Genomic DNA, 20803 nt, shown 5'->3' on the forward strand with positions numbered 1-20803 from the left:
CTGTAATCCTGCGCCTTTGGGAGGCTGAGGTGAGTGGATTGCCTGAGTCCGCGGGTTCGAGACCTGCCTGGGCAGCGAGACCTCATCTCTACAATAAAATCACAAAATCAGTCGGGCGTGGTAGTGCATGCCTGTAATTCCGGCTACTTGGAAGACTGAGGCGGAAGGATCTCCGGAGCCCAGCAGGTCGAGGCTGCGGTGGCCGGGAGCGCCCACTGCACTCCAGTCTGGGTGACAGAGTGAGACTCCAACTCAAAAAAAAAAAAAAAATTTTGATATATTCATAGAGTTACAACAAAGACCACTATGAAAAAGAAATACTGTAGCTGTTGGCAGTCACTTTCTAATTCACCTTAAGCCCTTGACCACCGCTATTCTATTTTCTGTCTCTGTGAATTTACCTATTCTTCATATTTCACACAAACAGACTCACATATCATGTAACTTTTAGAAAGGTTTAACGACACATATCTATGTCTAGGAAAAGGAGTCAGGCACAACAGCAGTGATACCTGCATTTGGTGGTGTGTATATTATACTTTAGTAACTGATTGTGAAATTTATTTTCATTGCTGAAATAAACAATATAATTCATTTTCAGACTTATGTGATCAAAATATTATTTTCATTTAATAAAATGTAGAATTACTCGATAGACTCCAAACTCAGGCGTTTGAATTCTGAAAAGTATGCTTACAAATATATATTTGTGTAACTCTACATTTTTCTGCCTCAGATGAGTTGTGTGTCGTTGCACAGCTGTATTGATCCAAATATTCTTTTATCCTGTATTGAAGAAAAAGCCACAATTCATTATATTTTGGGGCAATAATCTGTGAAATCAGAGAACTATCCATGAATTAAAAAAAAATAGTACCCTGAAAACAGATTAGAACCTTTATTTATAAGTCAGTTATTAAACAATCATTAAGACCCCCCCTTACTCTGAGGGAGACATTAACTCCAGTGGATTCCTGAAACCATGAATAGTGCCAATTCTCATACGAGTAAATACTATGTTTTTTCTCTACATGCATACCTGCAAATTAGTCACAAGAGATTATCAATACCCAATAATTTAACATAATAATTATAGCAATACGCTTACATCACTACTCTTGCATTTGAGGCCCTTATTAAGTAAACTGATGTGATGAACACAGCACTATGGGTCTGATAACAGGATGACTATTGGTGACGGACACCAAGTAGCATACAAAGTATGGGTAGGTCCAGACAAAACAATGATTCATATTTCAGGTAGGAATGATCAATACTACCAAAGATTTGATCATGCTACTCAGAGCAATCCACATTTCAAACTTATGAATTGTTTTTTCCTGAAATTTTCTATTAATACTTTTTGCTGAGGTTGATCCTGGGCAATGAAACCACAGAGAGGGAAATTGTGGTTTAGGGGGTGTACTGTAGCACATTATGTAGTATTTATTTCAACACTGCACTTGCATTGTCAAAAGTCTTTCCTCATGTCTAAAAATCAACATAAGCTTATTCATATTATCTTTTGAATTTCTCCCTTTTATATATTTTTTCTCTTTATAGCACTGTTCCAAAAAACTTACTTATATTTGAACATTGAGCCCGTTATTGAAACCCATGGATGATCACTGCTGTTACGGGAGACTCCAATCCATGCTTCACGTACGAGAGAGGACAAAAGTTTCTAACAGAAATTAAAAATTTTTCATGTAAGTAACCATTATGATAGATTGTATTAACTTTTAAAGTACAAATAGTATATTTTTCATAAGATCCTAAATTTTTAAAACAATATACTAAACTTAAAAAAAATTTCTGTAGTGTCTACATTTTTTGTGTAAATTCAAGGTATTCAAGCATGTTTTTATTACATGTATATATTGCCTTGTAGTGAAGTTTGGGGTTAAAGGACAACCATCATGTGAAAAATGTACATTGTACCCATTAAATAATTTCTCCTCCATCATCCCCCTCCCACTCTCTGTGGCTTCAGTGCTTTCAAGTTCTGTATTTCACTCTTTATGTCCATTTGTACCCACTATTTATCTTACATATGAGAACATGTGGTATACGATTTTCTGTTTCTTATTTTCACTTATGTTAATACCCTCCAGTTCTACTCTTGTGGCTGCAAAAGTCATGATTTGCTTGTTTTGGTTGTGGAGTGTTTCCCAGGGTATGTGTGTGTGTGTATAAATAAACACACATGCATATGGTATATGTGTATATATATATATATATATATATATATATATATATATATATATATATGCATAATACTTTTTTATTCAAACTTTTTTATTCAAGCATTTGTTAATGGACAGTTAGATTGCATCCATATCTCTGATGTTGTGCATATTTCAGCAGAAAATGTTTGAGCATTTCTTTTTGATATAATTTGTTTTCATTTGTGTAGACACCCAGTAGTGTGTTGGCCAGATCAAAAGGCAGTACTTTTAATTTTGTTATTTTTGAAATATCTCCAAATTGTTTTCTTTTTTTCTTTTTTCTTTTTTTTTTGAGTTGGAGTGTTACTCTGTCGCCTCAACCTCCTGGGCTCCAGTGATCCTTCCGCCTCAGCCTTCCAAGTAGCTGGAACTACAGGCGCGCACTATCACGCCCGGCTGATTTTTTGATTTATTGTAGAGATGAGGTCTCGCCGCCCAGGTGGGTTTCAAACCCGCGGGCTCAGGCAAGCCACTCACCTCAGCCTCCCAAAGGCGCAGGATTACAGGCTGAGCCACCTCGCCTGGTTTCCAAATTGTTTTCAGTAATATTGTACTAATTTACATTCCCACCAACAGTGTATAATGTTCTGATTTCTCCACATGCTTGTAATCATCTGTTATTTTTTTCTCTTTATGGATAGTCATTTTGACTGGCGTAAGTTGGCATCTCATTGTAATATTCATTGACATATCTTTGATGGTTAGTGATGTTGAGTATTTTTATATGCTTGTTGGTCATTTTTATACATGCTTTTGAATAGTGTTGATCTAAAGAGAACTCTTAAATGTTTAACTCAATAATTTTATCCTCCTTCTCAATTTAATTTAAAAAACTGTGATTCACATAATTTAATAGTCACACATGTTGCCAAAACTAACAGCATGGATTTGTATGTTTCCAATGTACATTCATTTCTCAGATATTGTGACTAAATCAGTATATTTTTCACAGATATTCAGAGTTGTGGTATAGAAGGGAGTTATAAATTGCCATCAAGTAAATAAATGACATATGCTCCAAATCCTCTTTACTTGTTTCTTAAAGGAACCACATCATTTTAAACTATATAAGCCCCCATTTTTATCTGATTTCATTTTTTTGAATGCAGTGTTCCAAGACCAGGTGGTATATATGAATTCTCTCTATTACTCCCTACTACATTCAACTATAAGCCATAAAACAAATAAAAAAACAGAAGCAAAGGAGAGCTGGGAATGGTGGAAATAGAAGACTGAACTGGGCTCAGTGGCTCAGTCTATAATCCCAGCACTTTGGGAGGCCGAGGCAAGAGAATTGCCTGAGCCCACAGGATTGAGACCTGCTCGGGGAACTTGGTGAGACCTTTTCTCTACCATAGATCAAGAATTAACCAAGTGTGGTGTTGCGTGCCTGTAGTTCAGGCCACTTGGAAGGCTGAGGAGGAAGGATCGCTGGAGCCCAGCAGGTGAAGGCTGAGGTAGCTGGGGCGTGCCAGTGCACTCCTCCAATCTGGGCGAAAGAGTGACTCCAACTCAAAAAAAAGGAAGGCTGAAATGCTTTGAAACCTAGGCCCAGAGATCAACAGAGTTGCTGGATATCTCCAAATTCCCACCAACAGAGAAAATGAAGTAGGTTTGCTGTTTCCTAGCAACTGATCTAGCAATATTTGTAATATTAAAACACAGGCCAATGGTTTGGGAGGAGGCAGCAGTGATGAGGACACACACAAAAGCAGGACTGTTGGTGCTAGAAACACCTATTCATGATATTTGTATTGCCAGAATTCATTCATTTTGTGATCAACCTACACATTCAGTAGAATTAAATCGCAAAATTTGTTTTAGAATCAAAGCATTTATGGTTGCATGCTTTCAATGAAAAGAAGTAATGAAATGTGCATTACCAGAATGGGGATACAAATAAACTATTCTAAAGTCAAACCTTAAAATTTTCGTAGTTGAAAATAGTTCAACAAAATATGTACATGAAAATAGATTATTTCCTCAAATGTTTTACTGACTGAAATAAGCTTTCAATAAAGTATTTGAAACATTGAATGCCATACCATTTCTTCTTCATCATCTATATAAAGTAGACTGGAGTTCATAGAAGCACAGACCATCATACTTTCCTCCCAAGTTTTTCTTTCCTTTCCAATGTAATAACAGCTGTTGGAATATGCTAACCATTCCTCTGTACAACTACAATTTTGAACTGTGGAAACATTGCAAATTACTATCAAGAAACAATATGAATACTTTAGAATGAAACTTGATGTACAAAGGCTTGTCATACATGCATGTAACATATCTAGATATCCTCACAGGATGTACATATAATTAAAAATCCACTTACTCATACACGTACACACTGTAAAGAGACAGTCTTTTGTCCCTTAATTGTGTTCACACATGAAACAAACCAACAGATAAAAGGTCACATTACACACAGCTTGAAATCACTGATCATACTTTTTTATAAAAGTAAAATTATTTATGTCATGATTTTATAGCAATAGGAATTTGCAACAAGACAAAATAGGGTATTGTGATTTTGAATTAGTTTTTAAATTTATTGCTAAAGAAAAGAAAATGTGTTCTTGTAATCTTTATTTACAGACATTTATTCTAAATTTTGTAATTTATTTTCCTTCAATAAATCTCTGACTATTTTTGCATGGCTAAAGATCAATACAAAATATAAACTCATTATCAGAACTTTGAAAATCATTACGTACCTTTCTGAGTGCTTGCATTTTGGAAAGAATTTGTCTGCTTTTGTGTTGCTGTATCTAGAAAATTTAAAATAATCTTTTATAAAAAAAATTAGTATCTGAATAAGTCATAATGATGTTAGCTTCTTTGGAATTTGATAAATTAGGCCAGGCTTGGAGGTCTGTTTTGGAAGGCCAAACCTAGTGTATTGCCTGAACCCACAGGTTTGAGACCAGCACTGGCAACTCATCTCAACAATAAATAAAATAAATTAGCCAGGTGTGGTAGCATGCACCTGTAGTTTGGCTACTTGGAACAATTAAAACAATGAGGCTGAAGGATTGCCAGACCCCAGCATGTTGACGCTGGGGTGTTGTGACCGTGCCACTGCACTCAAGACTGGGCATTCAGATTTTGAAAAATGAAGGATTGTACAAAGAAAAAATATATGAAGTAATTGAGGTTTGGGAAAAATATTTTAACAGTATAAAGAACAATTTCCCCGTTTCATACAGTACTTGATTTAGCCACTTTCAAAAATTAATTTCTGTTTCTCGTTAAGGTTTTCCAATTTGTAAAACATGTGAACTGACCCTTCATCATGTAAAATTAATAGGTTATGTTGAGTGGAAGTAAATCATCAATTATATATATAATTTATGTATATAAAGTAAAGAAGAAATTAATTGCAATGAGATAAATTGATATGAGTCTAGTATCTATTTGCACATTTTATAAAATAAATAATGCTCTCAAGCGAAAGATGATGTGAGAGTTCAATAATTTCTTAAAGTTTGCAGTCACTGCGAAAGGCTATGACCATCAAGGAAACTCACATGATACTAAGTACCCTATAAATTTTCCTTCATGCAAAAGGTGAGAAATATCCTGAGAAAATCATGATCAGAAGTAATAAGAGAGGAAGCACCCACAAATGAAGACAACTGATCTTTAATCTGGGAACAAAGGCCATTCAATTAAAAAAATAAATTGATCTTAGTTAAAATCAATCGCTTTTAGTTTGCAAAAGATACTGTTAACAGAATGAAAAGATAACTCCGCAGACTGAGAGAAAATTTTTTCAAAGCACATATATGGTAAAGGATTTGTATCAAAATACACGAATTGTGCTTACACATAGACAATAAGAAAAAAAAATTGAAATGAGCAAAAAATGTGAATCCCACTCTCATCAAAAAATATACAGATGGCAAATATACAAATGAATCATTATATATCATTAAGGAAATGCAAGTTAAAACAATAATGATATGCCTCTACACATCAACTAGAATGGCTAAAATCTTTTATATTAGAATTTTATAAGATGTGCAAAGAAGCTTGACGAGACCTCATCTCTACAATAAATAAAAAAAATTAGCCGGGCGTGGTAGCGCGCGCCTGTAGTTCCAGCTACTCGGAAGGCCGAGGCGGAAGGATCGCCGGAGCCCAGCAGGTCGCGGCTGCGGTGGCCGGGAGCGGCCGCTGCACTCCAGTCTGGGCGACAGAGGGAGACTCCGACTCAAAATAAATAAATAAATAAATAAATAAATAAGAAGCTGTACAAATCATACCTGAAATTATTCCAAAATATTCTGAAGGAGGGACTATATTTTTAGGATAGTGAAGTTATTTCTCACTTATCATACTATGGCACTAGAAAATATGAGCGAATAGACAAAAGGAGAGCAGAGGAATCTCAAGTGAGTATTGCTGCTTATTGTTGAAGACAAAGAAATGTCGGTAATTTTTATTTATTAGCATTTATAGCATAATTTTATTATTTCCCCTTCAAAATCTCTTATAATTTTGAGTGCCTTAAAATAGAGACAAAATACAAACTATATTAATTCCAGAAATTTGAAAATCAGTATGTTTCCTTCTGGGTTCTTGTTATCAGAGAATAATTATTCTGCTCCAGTATTACATTAACTATAAAAATAAAAGCAACATTTAAAAATTAGTACATAAAGAATTTATAATAGTTTTAGTGTCTTACCTTAAAAACGTGTCACATTAAGACTTTAAAAAATTGAAATACAACTAATTTTTTTAGAAAACATAATGAAATAATTCGATCTTTGTAAAAAAATAAAAAGCCTTAAACTTTAAACTTTATCATCTATTGCAATATTTTATATAACCACTTTCAGAAATGAACTTTCATTTTTTAACATGTTTTAGCCTTGAAGCATGTCTCAATATTATAAAAATAAATACAATATTAAATGTGTATAATTGCATATATGTATAGCAAACAACTTTTTTTCAATGATTATAGTTTTGAAAAACTCAGAGTATGTATTTTATTTGGGTTAATTATATACTTTAAAATGAGAGTCCTTTTCCCTAATATGATGAAATGCTTAGACGCACTGCCAATCAATAAAATGTAAGTTCTCTTAACAATCATTCAAGAATATACTTACAGGAAATAAGAACTATTGTTTTTAACACAGAAGCCATCAGAACAATACAAGTTATTGCCAGGATCTCAGCAGTAATCTTTTTTGGAGGTGATGGTAAATCTGCACAGAGAAAAACAGAAAAAAGAGAGAAAGGACAGTAAAATTAGAAGGTTTGCATATGAGAGAACACAACATGTGCAAAAAATTACACGGAAAAACTCTGGTTTCTAAATAAATATCTGCCATATTAAGCTTTCTCTCAAAAGTCAGCATTTTATTTTCAGTAAATACAATGTGCTGTTATTTTTTGATCAATGCCTACAAAGTTAACAACGTCTGAATAAAATTAGTCTTCATATTTCATATTAAAATATCATATCCTGACTCTGAACTCTGATACTATAAATGAAAAATATTCCCTAATCTTTCACATAACTCTGCTCTCCAACTGCACATCCCAAAAGAGTAATATTGAAGATTGACTAAATATTTTACCTCTGTTGTGGTAAGTCATGTCTTTCTCTTGATGATCCAGAGAAGCATTTTGAAGTTTTAATTTCATGTGGGTTTTTTCCTGTTCAGTTACTGAAATGGAGATTCAGTCACCTTAGGTTTTTTTTGCTGTTTCTTTGGGTCCTCGAACTGATTAAATTGTTAGTAAGTTCTTCTTTGTTTCTTCATCTCTGTAGCTGTGTGATGTCAGAGACTGTGCTCTATGGTAACTTTACTTAATAAGTTAATAAATGAATTATAAAATGACAAGATCCCTGATATAATCAAATGGCAGGTGCTGAGGGCTAGTAATAATATTTATGTTGCAGGAAAATACTGTAAAATCTGGTTCCAATTTCCTTAAAGTTTTAAGAAAATTTATCATGGTAGAGTAAATAAAAATTATTCTACATTAGACATAATTTTATTTGTGGGGCAAGAAATTAGTGAAGAATAGTGAGTTAATGACTAAACAAATTAAATTAATTTAACAGATTCTGCAGATATATATATATATACATATACACATATATGTATATGTATATATATATATATATATATATATATATTTTTTTTTTTTTTTTTTTTTGAGTTGGAGTCTCACTCAGTCGCGCAGACTGGAGTGCAGTGGCTGCTCCTGGCCACCGCAGCCTCACCTGCTGGGCTTTGGCAATCCTTCCGCCTCAGCCTTCCGAGTAGCCAGAATTACAGGCATGTGCTACCACACCCGGCTGATTTTGTGATTTATTGTAGAGATGAGGTCTCGTTGCCCAGGCGGGTCTTGAACCCGCCGGCTCAGGCAATCCACTCACCTCAGCCTCCCAAAGGCACGGGATTACAACCTGAGCCACCAAGCCCAGCTTACAGAAATATTTTAACACCATTAGAATACCTGTGATTAAAAATTAAAATACTATATTGTAAAAAACATGAATTTTATGACAATTTTGCATTTATTAATCATTAAAGATTTAGTGCTATAAAATGAAAGCGCAACAATAGCACATATAGTAATTTCATACTCTAAAATACATTTAGTTAGTGACTTACATTAACATTCAAACTTTAAGAAATACCCTATTGTGTCAAAACCATAAAGATCACTTTACTTGTGTAAGCAATTGGAATAATTCTGGTCATGATATCTAGACATTGAGATCCAGAACTATTTCTGATTGAAAATTTTATGTGATAATTAAAAATTTAGTTACAGCCTAAAAAATAATTCACTAAATAGGAGTCTGTTATATCAGTGTGATACATCTATTTTTGCAATTTTTTCTCAAATTTTAAAAATCTTTCAATTATTTGTAGTTAAGTTTAGATAGAATTTTATGAAAACTGGCTCATGTTTATTTTTACTAAATATAAACCACCTTTACTTTACCTAAAAATATGTATGTAAATTATACTTGGTATTCGTAATTTGATGTATTTATATTAAAAATTTTATCTGTAATGGCTCAGCTAAATATGTTATTTTAATACTGTTATTGATTACAGAATCCAAAAGTAATTATTCATTATCTTGATGATTGCAAGTTTTACTTTAAATTGATTAACAAATCTAATATAATGGGTGTATATACTTGTTTAATTCTAAAGGCAATAATTTAAATGATTTAAGAAATTTTCAAAAAATATTTTATATATGTCTTATTTTTCACCATAATTTATTCAAGTAAAAATGCCAATGTTTTACTTTGATTTCATTCTAAGTTAATTTAACCTTATTTATATTGCATCTAGCATCTGTAATTTTTTTTACTATATGAAATGGGTAACTAGATAAAGAAAAGAATAGCAACACACACCTTCTGTTACCACAAAGTCCTGCATTCTTTAGTAGAGAGGTCAGGTTGTTCTCATGAGGAAACAAAAAATATCTGTGATCTTCACCACTGCCCTGTGAAGACTCAGACTGAAGCAAGAGTGGAAACAGTAGGTCTCATAAATGTGCCACTTAATTTTTGAATAGAAAACTCTCATACTTTAATGCAAAATCATTTTCTCTCATCACACTCACAGATTTTCAGAATATGGGAGACTTTGGTTCCTAGTGTGTCATTTATTTAGCCCATTTTTACGTTCCTCTTAGAAATTATTTTTATATTTAGCATGATGAAAAGGAACCAAAACTTTATTAACTATGAAATATTTTCCATCCCAATCATAAAAAACACTGAAAACTTAAGCCTTGTTAGTAGTATCTTTGATATATAAGTTCCACAGTTAGACAAGCTTGAAATTACATACTTTTTCCTTATACATTTAATATTATTGCTATTATGATGAATTTTTTAAAAATTATAATCCCCCATCTTAGGAATTTAATTTGTCACTAATTATTATGAGAGATGACTACATTATTAACTTTAAATGAAATCAATTTCTGAACTTAAATTTGCAAATTTATCTTCTTGATTTCTCTAATTCATAAAACTCTGTTATTCAATTTTATTATTTGTTAATAAGTTGATCATATTTCTCTAACAAAAATAAATGTCTCTTGGGAGAATAAAATGTTAAATCCTATTGAACTATATGACCATGTCAGATATCGAAATAATGCATAACCACTCATTTTATTGTTGACTTGCCGGGAGCCACAATCACTAGTAAAAGTAAGGTAAAAGGGACCTGAAAACAGGAAAAATGCCGACTGGGAGCAAGGCCCCAGTAAAATGCAGCCATGACGGAGGCAAAGCCCCATGGATCCTGTTGAGGGACCTTCCCTAATTTTGAAGGATCACGTGCATAGGCTTGAGAATGTTCCCTCTTTAATTGAGATAATAGATGCGCAAATGGATGATGGCATTTGACAGCAAAAACTATACATAGGCATAATGCAGGTGAGATTGCAGCAAAAAGGGTGCCCCTTAGGGTGTATAAGGATGTTTTTCAGTAGCAGCAGGAGACTGAGAAAAACAAATCGACCACTTCCTCATATACAGCAGACCCCAGCTGAGAGCTGGTGGGAAACAACTGTTTGAGATAAAAAATAGGTCAAGATATTTTAGGATTAAATAAGTAGTTTAATGAAGATAGAATTTAGAATTTTAATAATAAGATAGATAAGATAAACTAGTAAGATAAAAGATATATAATAGTATAAGTGATAGTTAAGAAAATATAGGGATATAAGGATAGAAATAAGATTAATAGAAATAAATATATAGTAGTAAGTAAATTAAATAAGACTTAGGGTTAAGGTTTAGCTTTATAGGGTAAGGATATTATAGGCCTATAATAGTAAATAGTTATCAGAAAGTTAGGGAGAAAACCAGGAAGTTCATAAATGTTTGACTTAAGAAAAACACCATCTGTGGTTGAAATTGTTAAAGGTCAACCTTATTGTGAGTGCAAAAAGGATGTACGTGGGCGTTTGGTTAGCAACATAAGATACATTTGTGGGTGCAGGGTTGAGCGGAAAACATATATAAGCTTGTGAAAAATAAATAAAAATTGGCAGAGTCTTGAGCTCTCCCCAGGAAGAGGATTCCTGTCGTTTTCATCTTTTCTTTTTCACCACTTCCCGATTCTCCCGTCTCAAGCTCTGACTCTTTCCTGGAGCTGGACTCCAGCATTCACTGATCTATTGTCCAATAATAAGTAATTACCTATGTTTCTTAGAAATATTTATGTAACTAGCTAAATTTAAGTCAAACTATGTAGAAAGAGTTAAGTAATTTTTTTAAATGTCACCTAACTAAAAGTAGGAAGAACAGAAAAAGCATTTTGAAACAAAAGTTCAGTGACATGTGAACATCAGAAGAAAGACATCAAATTATCCAGTTTAATTGAAACTGAAATTATTTTATTATTTTTACTTTCATATCAAGAAAAAAGGGAATGTTTGCTGTCTGTAATTCCAAAGCATATTCCATGATACCGGTTAAACACTGAATTTTTAAAAATTAGCTTTCTAAAATCTAGAAAAATAAAAATAAAATTCATATGAATGTCCTTGAATAAGATAAATTATTTGAGGCTTCCAAGACAATAACTAATTTGGGCTAGCCATATATGTATTTCTGCTAATTATATTTTAAAATATTTTTATAAACGAAGTCAATAATCTGTTTATATATTGTGCACATATTGTGTGTATTTCTATTAGAAATACATTTATTTATATTTATGTATTATAATATCATGAACTACATTAATATATTTTCTATTAGTCTTAATATAGAAATATAACAACAAAGTCATTAATTAAAGATAGCAAATAATGTAACAATCACCAACATTTTGCTTTTAAATTTGAGTTACTAATGTCTACCATTCTTCCTTTAAACACTCACTTATTGTTTTCAATTAAATAGCATTATAGTCAAGTATTGTTTAATGATGAGGAAACATCTTGGAAAATGCAAGATTTGATGATTTTGTCATTGTGTGAACATCATAGAAAGGACTTACACAAACCTAGATTTTATAGCCTACTACACACCTATGCTATATGGTGTAGTTTATTGCCTCTAGGCTAAAAACCACACAACATGCTACTCTATTGAATATTGTAGACAACTGTAACACAGTGGTAAATATTTGTGTATCTAAAGGTAAAAATGGTATGCTGTACAGGGCACTTACCACCAATAGGACTTGCATGACTGGAAGTTGCTCTGGGTGTCAGTGAGAGTTGACTGAATTTGGAGCCTATGGCATTATAGGAATTTACTATAGTAAATTGTATAAATAGTTTGCAGTGAGGCTACGTTAAAGCTATACAAATATTTTTGTTTCTTTAATCATAAATTAATATTAGCTTACTGTAAATTTTTACTTTATAAACTGTATATTTAACTTATTGGTTCTTTTATTTATTTATTTATTTTTATTTTTATTTTTATTTTTTTGAGTTGGAGTCTCACTCTATCGCCCAGACTGGAGTTCAGTGGCATGCTCTCGGCCACCGCAGCCTCGACCTGCTGGACTCCAGCGATCCTTCCGCCTCAACCTTCCAAGTAGCTGGAACTACAGGCACGCGCTATCACGTCTGGCTAATTATTGATTTATTGTAGAGATGAGGTCTCGTCAAGTTGCCCAGGCAGGTCTCGAACCCACGGGCTCAGGAAATCCGATCACCTCAGCCTCCCAAAGTGCGGAATGACAGGCTTGATCCAACAAACCTAGCTATATTGGTTCTTTTTCAATAACATGTCTAAAAACACACACTGTTCAGCTATACAAATATATTTTCTAAATATTTTTATTCTATAAGCTTTCTACTATTTGAAATTTTTTATCATAATTTTTTACTTTTCAAAATTGTTATGAAAAGCTACAATAGAAACACATTCAGTAGACTATGCCTACCCAGGGCCAGGATAACCAATGTACTGTCTCCTATCTCCACATCTTATTCCACTGGAATGTCTTCAGGGACAATAACATGCATGGAATTATCATCTTCTATGATCCTGACCACCTCCTGAAAGACCCACCTAAGCTATTGTTTTATAATTAGCAAATTTTTATAAAGAGAAAGAGTACAATAGATAACGGCAATTATAAAGTATAATATAGAAAACACATAAACCAGTAACATAGTTTTATACTATCAAGCGTTATATACTGTATGTAAAGGTATGACTATACATGAAGGATCCCCCAAAAAGCCAGAGAATTCTTTTAGGGTGGACCCTTTGTAGTACAGGCTTCCCCTGTTAATTATCTATAAACCCATTGGCATTAGTGTACTAGCTACCAATATTTTGAGAGGCTATATTCGGCTTCAATGATTTTTTTTTTTTTAGATTCTTTCTTCTCTTTTTTTTTTTTTTTTTTTTTTTTTGTGAGTTGGAGTCTCACTCTGTCGCTCAAACTGAAGTGCAGTGGCCACTCCCGGGCACCACCAGCTGGGCTCCGGCGATCCTTCTGCCTGAGTCTTCCAAGTAGGTGGAACTACAGGAGTGCGCTACCACACCCGGCTAATTTTTGATTTATTGTAGAGATGAGGTCTCGCCAAGCTCCCCTGAGGGTCTCGAACCCACAGGCTCAGGCAATCCACGCACCTCAGCCTCCCAAAGGCAAGGGATTACAGGCTGAACCACCGAGCCCGGCTGAGATCTTCTTTTCATTTGTCCATTTCAACACTGGCAATTTACATGAACAGCATGAGGCAGTGAAATTTTGACTAAATTCACCCAAGTCGTGCAAGAAGTAAAGGTTGAATTGGCCAATATAAGAAAGGTCTATTCTGAAATGCCAGAAATGAAGAACTCCCTCCTAGAATTTCAAAGTACAGTAACAGCCCTTGGAAGCAGAGTCAATCAGGGAGAAAAAAGACTCTCAGAGCTTAAAGACCAAAATATTGAACTAACGAAGTCTGCCATAAACAAGAAGAAAAGGTTGAAAACAATGAGCAAGTCTATGCTAAAAAAATAAATCTACCGTTGATTGGTGTCCACAAAACAGAAGGGAATATTGAGGCCAAGGCGGAACAAGTTTCCTTGAGACTATCCAATGAATTTCTCATATCTCTCTAGAAAGGTAATTATCCAAGTGCAAGAGATTCAAGAGAACTCTTTCAAAGTATTACATGGGAAGACTATTCCCAAGATACATTGTAATCTACCACCACAAAGTAAGCAAGTAAGAAAAAAACATAAAGGATGCTAGAGAGAATGATTAGACTACTCACTGGTGAAGACCTGTTATAATTGCAACAGACTTCTCAGGAGAACATCTACTAGCCAGAAGAGACTAGAGTGCCAGTCTTAACATTCTCAAAGAAGGTTTTGATCACCGAAACAAAAAAATCATCACATCCATCACAAAAGCAAAAAGAAGCACAGAACCAACAGAGCATACAGTTCATTCGTGTGTGTGTGTGTGTGTGTGTGTGTGTGTGTGTGTGTGTGTGTGTGTGTTAAACCCTAAAGAGCCTTATGACAGGGATGATTCTTACATATATGACACACAATGATCTTGAATGTGAATGGACTTAATGTAGAACTAAAAAGGCGTCGAGTAGCAAACTGGATAACGTAACATGTTTCAACATTCTGCTGCCTCTAGGAAACCCATAAATCCATCTCACTGCAAAGGAAACCCACAGACTCGAAGTAAAAGGCTGGAAAATGATCTTCCAGGCAATTGTGAAAAAAGAGCAGTGCTAGTTATTCTGAACTGTCTTCATACCAATACAAATCTTAACAGATACAAAGGCACTGCATAACTATAAAAGACTCACCCCACCAGCAAGACTTATCTATCTTTAACATGTCTCCCAACACAGTAACACTTGGTTTATAAAACAATTGCTAAATCAACTAAGAGAAGACATAGACACGCACATAATCATAGTCAGAGAATTCATACCCAGCTAACAGTCCTAGACAGATCATTGAAACAAACAAGCAAAAAGAAAATCTAGAATCTTAACTCAATATTTCACCAAATGAATTTAATAGATAGCTACAGATCATTCCACACAACAACTATAAAGACAGTATTTGATTCATCAGCACTTGGATCATACTCCAGAATTGATCACATCTTGGGCATAAATCAAGTCTGAACAAATTTCAAAAGATTGAAATAATACCAAACATCTTCTCAGAGCACAATGGAATAAAAATTGCCACCAAGATCCTGCCAAAACAATAAACACATGAACATTATAAACATGCTGCTGAAGGACTCTGGGGTCACATAGAAATCAAGACAGAAATAAAAAGATCCCTAGAAACAAACAAAAACAGAGATACATCTTATCAAAATCTCTCAGATACTACAAATTCAGTAATGACAGGGAAATTCATAGCATTGCAAACCCATATCAAGAAAATAGCAGATCAAAAGTAAACAGCCTTAACATCATGCCTAAGGAAGTTGGAAAATCAAGAAAATTTAAATTCTAATTTTAGTAGAAAAAATACAGGCTATTAAGATAAAGTCACAATTGAAGAATGTAGAAGACAAAAATATAATGGAAGGAATCAACAAGACCAAAAGCTAATTCTTTTAAATGATAAATAAGATTTACAAACCCCTGACAAGACTGACTAAAAAAAGAGTGGGAGAAGGTGCAAATAAACAGAAATGAAAAAGTTGAGCTCACAACTGACCATAAAGAAATTCAAAACATTATCACAGATTACAATGAACATCTGTATAAAAATAAACTGAACATCCAGAGGAAATAGAGATTTTCCTGGCATTACATACCTCTTAACGTTGAAACAAGAAGAAATTGAAACCTTAAGCAGTGCAATAGCAATCCAGGAAATTTACTCACTTATAAGAAACCTTCTCATCAAAAAAGTCCTGAACCAGGAGGCTTCTAACCCGAATTCCACAAGACATACAAGGAAAAGCGTATGCCAGCTATATTGAAAATATTCCTGGAAATCAAGAAGGAAAAGTTTTCCCCAGCTCATTCTATGAACCTAATATTATCCTGATCCCAAACTTGCAAAACCACAACAAGGAAAGAGAATTGCAGACCAATTTTCCTGATGAACATACACTCAAAAATTATCAACAAGAGTCTAGCAAATTGGATATTATGACACATTCCAGGTATCATCTACCATGACCAAGAGAGCTACATTTCTGGGATGCAGGGCTGGTTCAGCATTCGCAAGACCATAAACACAATTCAGCACATTAACAATTACAAAATCAAGAACCACGTGATTATCCCAATAGATGCAAAAAAAAAAAAATTGAGACTATCCAATATCCCTACTTGATAATAACCCCCAAACACCTAGGCATAGAAGGAACATTTCTCAAAACAATAACAGCCAATTATGACAAACCTGTAGTCAACATTTTGCTTAATGGGCAGTATCTGGAAGCATTCTCCTTAAGAACTGAAACAAGACAAGGATGTCAAAAAATCTAATGCCTCCTATTCAACATAATAGTAGAAGTCCAAGCCAGAGCAATCAGGCAAGAGAATGAAAGCAGGGGTATCTAAATAGGAAACTAAACTTTTATCCCTTTTAGAGTTGATATGATTCTATACCTGGAAAATCCTACAGAGTCTGTCAAAAGCATTGTTGTACTGATACATGAATTGGTAAACTCTTGGGCTACAAAATCAATGTGAAAAAGACAGTTACATTTCTATACACCAACAGCAAGCAGGCTGAGAAACAAATAAAAACACAATCTCATTCACAATACTCACACACACACAAATGCACATGTGTGCACGCGCGTGCACACACACACGCACACGTGCGCACGCGCCTGCACACACACACACACACACACACACACACACACACACACACACACACACACACACAAGACCTCAGCATCTACCTAACCAGAGAAAGACTTTTTTCAACGAGAACTACAAAATGCTGCTAAACGAATTAAAGGATAATACAAATACATGGAAAACTATCTATCCCATGATCCTCAATTGAAATAATCAGTGTTGTGAAGATGTCCATCCTATCCAAGACAATCTACAGATTCAACGCAACCACTTTCAAATTTCCAACATTATTTTTCTCAGAGCAAGGAACAATACGGAAATTGATAGGGAAGCAAAAAAGAGCATGAATAGCCAAAGCAATACTCAGGACAAGGAACAAAACTGGAGGTATCCCCATCTAGACCTTAAACTTTATTACAAAGCTATGGTAATTAAAATAGTGTAGTGTTGGTACAGAAGTTGGCACATAGATCAATGGAACAGGAAAATAGGATTCTGAGAATAATAACACAGTCTCTAAAAAACTGATGTTCAAAAAAGCCATCAGTGACAATCATTGGGGAAAAGAAACCTTATTTTGCAAATGTTGCTGTGAAAACTGACTACATGTGGAAGAATGAAAATGGACCACTACCTATTTCATTAAAAAATCAACTCAAAATGGATCAAGGACAGAAATGTAAACCTCACACTTAAGACTCTTAGAAGAACACAGAAAACATCCTTCTGAACATCAGCTTAGACAATGAATTCATTACCAAATCTTCAAAAATAAATGCAGCAAAAGCTAAAATAGGCATGGGAGACCTTATCAAATTTAAAAGTTCTTGCACATCAAAAGAAACCATCAAGAGAGTAAAAAGACTAAACACAGAATAGGAAAAAAGAATATTTGCAAGTTATGCATCTGACAAAGACCTAACATCCATGGCCTACTAGGATCTCAAGCAAATTGAAAGTAATAAAACAAACAACCTCATTTAAAAATGAGGGTCAAGGACATAAACAGACACTTTTCAAAGGAGGACATAAAAGCAGCCAAGAAACCCATAAAAAAAATGCTCAATCTCACTGTCAGAGAAATGTAAATCAAAACTACAATAATATACCACATAACTCTGGTAAGGATGACTATTAATAATACATAAAATAACAATATGTTCTGGCATGGCTGTGGAGAAATGGGATGCTTCTGTATTGTTGGTGGTATGTATACTAGTTCAACCTCTATGGAAAGCAGTGTGGCATTTCTCAAAGAACGAAAAACTGGGCTTTCTAAAATTTGGCAATCCTTTTCATAAAAATATAAAATAATAGAGGAACATAAATCTCTCTACCAAAAACACACCTGCACATGCATGTTTATTGCTACACTATTAACAATAGATGCCTGTGGAAGATTCAATGAAAAAAGAAAATGTGGCACGTATGCATGAATATTATGCCACCAAATAGAAGACCAAAATCATGGGCTTTGCAGTTACTTGGATGCAGTTGGGGAACATCATACTAAGTGAGTTTTCATACAAACAACTAAATATCACATACTGTCACTCATAAGCAGGACCTGAACACTAGTCACATAAGTACAGGGTCAAATTTGCAGAAACGAGGCACCACTAAATGAGGGAGAGAGTAAAAATGGAGGGTGGCACATGGCAACACATGGGGTACCTGAACCACTACCAAGAAGAGAGTGGGCCAACTGGAAGCTCATACTTCACCTGTATGCTGCCTACTTATGTAGCAAATTCTCATTTGTGCTCTACAATTCTCAAATTAAAAAATATATATTTTAAATAGAATTAGCTACTACGACTGTCTATCTAAATTGAATACAATGTAACTATCTTCTAAGAAGAGTTGGTTTTGAGACTGAGTTTTTGCTCCCAAAACCTCTGTGCTATTCTATCGGTCTATGTGCTTTTCTTATACCAGTCCCAGATTGTTTTGATTACTGAGTCTCCTAGTAAAGTTTCAAAGTCTGGAAGTGTGATATCTTCCACTTTGTTGATTGTCCTAAGGATTATTTTGACTATCCGTGCTCTTATTTGTTTCATATGAATTTCTGTAATGTCGTTTCTAGGTCTGAGAAAAAATGATATTAGTAACTTGGAGAGTATTGCATTGAATTTGTAGATTGTCTTGAGTAGGATGGAAACCTTGACAATATTGATTTTTCCAATCCATGAGCATGGACTATTTTTCCATCTGTTTGTGTCATCCTTGATTTCTTGAGCATTTTTAGTAGTTCTCATTTTAAAGATATTTCTCTTCCCTGGTTAAGTGAATTCCAAGGTATTTCTTTTTGTGTGTGGCCATTGTAAGTGATATTGTGTGTTTTATTTGGTCCTTTGCCTGTTTGTAGTTGGAGTATAAAAATGTAACTGTCTTTTGCCTGTTCACTTTGTACCCTAAGACTTTACCAAAGTCAATTATCAGTATGCGGAGGCTCTTAATAGACCAGACTCCATAGGATTTCAAGATATAGAATCATATAGTTCACAAAGAAGGATAGCTTAACATCCTCTTTTTCTATTTGGATACTCCTGATTTCCTTGTCTCACCTGATTGCTATGGCTGGAACTTCCAGCACTATGTTGAACAGGCAAAATGAATATGGGCATCCTTGTCTTGTTCCCATGCTTAGGGGAAATGCTTTCAATTTCAGTCCATTGAACAAAATATTGGCTGTGGGTTTATCATAGATGGCTCTATCTGTTCTGGTGAATGTTCCTTCTATGCCTAGGAGCTGGAGGGATTTTATCAAGAAGGGATGCTAGATTTTGTTAAATGTTTTCTGCATCAAATGATATAATCATGTAGTTCTTGGTTTTACATCTATCAATGCGCTGAATTGCATTTTTGGTCTTGTGAATGTTGACCAGTCCTGCATTCTAGGAATAAAGCCAACCTTGTCATAGTGGATGATCCTTGAGTGGATCCAATTTTCTAGAATTTTGCTTGAAATTTTTGTATCTTTGTTCACCTGGTTGATTCATCCATAATTTTCTTTGCTTGTGAGTCTATACCAGGTTACTGACTGACCACATACAGAAGAAAAAAACCAGACTCCTACTTACCAACATATAAGAAAATCAACTCTAAATGCATCAAAAAGCTAATTGTAAAATTTCAAACTTTAAGATTCTAAAAGAAAATATAGAAAACACCCTAGGCAAATCAAAGTAGGCAGCGAATCCATGACCAAATTACAAAATTGCAGCAAATGCCACAAAACCTAAGCTAAAAAAGTGATACCACATCAAACTGAAAATCTTTTTCACAGCAAAAGAAACCATAAAGAAAGTAAAGAGACAACCCACAGTTAGGGAAAAAATTATTAGCTAATTATGCTTATGACAATAGCCTAACATCCAGGATCTACAAGAAACTCAAATGAGCTGAAAGAAAAAACAAACAAACAATCCTATTAAAAATGTGGGCAAAGGACATGAATAGACACTTTTCGAAAGAAGATACACAAGCAGTCAACAGACACTTGAAAAATGCTCAGGTTCACTAATCAGCTGAGAAATGAATATAAAACTACAGTGAGCCGGGCTCGGTGGCTCAACCTGTAATCCCGCGCCTTTGGGGGGCTGTGGTGAGTGAACTGCCTGAGCCCGCGGGTTCGACACCCGCCTGGGCAGCAAGACCTCATCTCTACAATAAATTTAAAAAAAAAACAAATCAGCCGGGCATGGTAGTGCATGCCTGTAGTTCCAGTTACTCAGAAGGTTGAGGTGGAAGGATCACCGGAACCCAGCAGGTCGAGGCTGCAGTGGCCGGGG

The 20803-nt window shown here is 34.4% G+C and overlaps 1 protein-coding gene across 1 annotated transcript in view; it reads right to left on the reverse strand.

Annotated features, from left to right (window-relative positions):
• Positions 1 to 1579: 1579 nt before the first annotated feature.
• Positions 1580 to 20803, reverse strand: part of LOC103270985 (NKG2-A/NKG2-B type II integral membrane protein-like) — a 23230-nt gene continuing 4006 nt past the window's right edge. Inside the window, exons 2-5 of the mRNA XM_008068466.2 lie at positions 7352 to 7450; positions 6791 to 6854; positions 4274 to 4415; positions 1580 to 1684 (exon numbers count right to left, since the gene is read on the reverse strand). Of these exons, the coding sequence (XP_008066657.2) occupies positions 1580 to 1684; positions 4274 to 4415; positions 6791 to 6854; positions 7352 to 7450 (410 nt within the window). The remainder of the gene's footprint in view (positions 1685 to 4273; positions 4416 to 6790; positions 6855 to 7351; positions 7451 to 20803) is intronic.

This window comes from Carlito syrichta, unplaced genomic scaffold, assembly GCF_000164805.1.
Source record: "Carlito syrichta isolate Samal-C Ts95f unplaced genomic scaffold, Tarsius_syrichta-2.0.1 Scaffold311000, whole genome shotgun sequence".
NCBI classification, from domain to species: domain Eukaryota; kingdom Metazoa; phylum Chordata; class Mammalia; order Primates; family Tarsiidae; genus Carlito; species Carlito syrichta.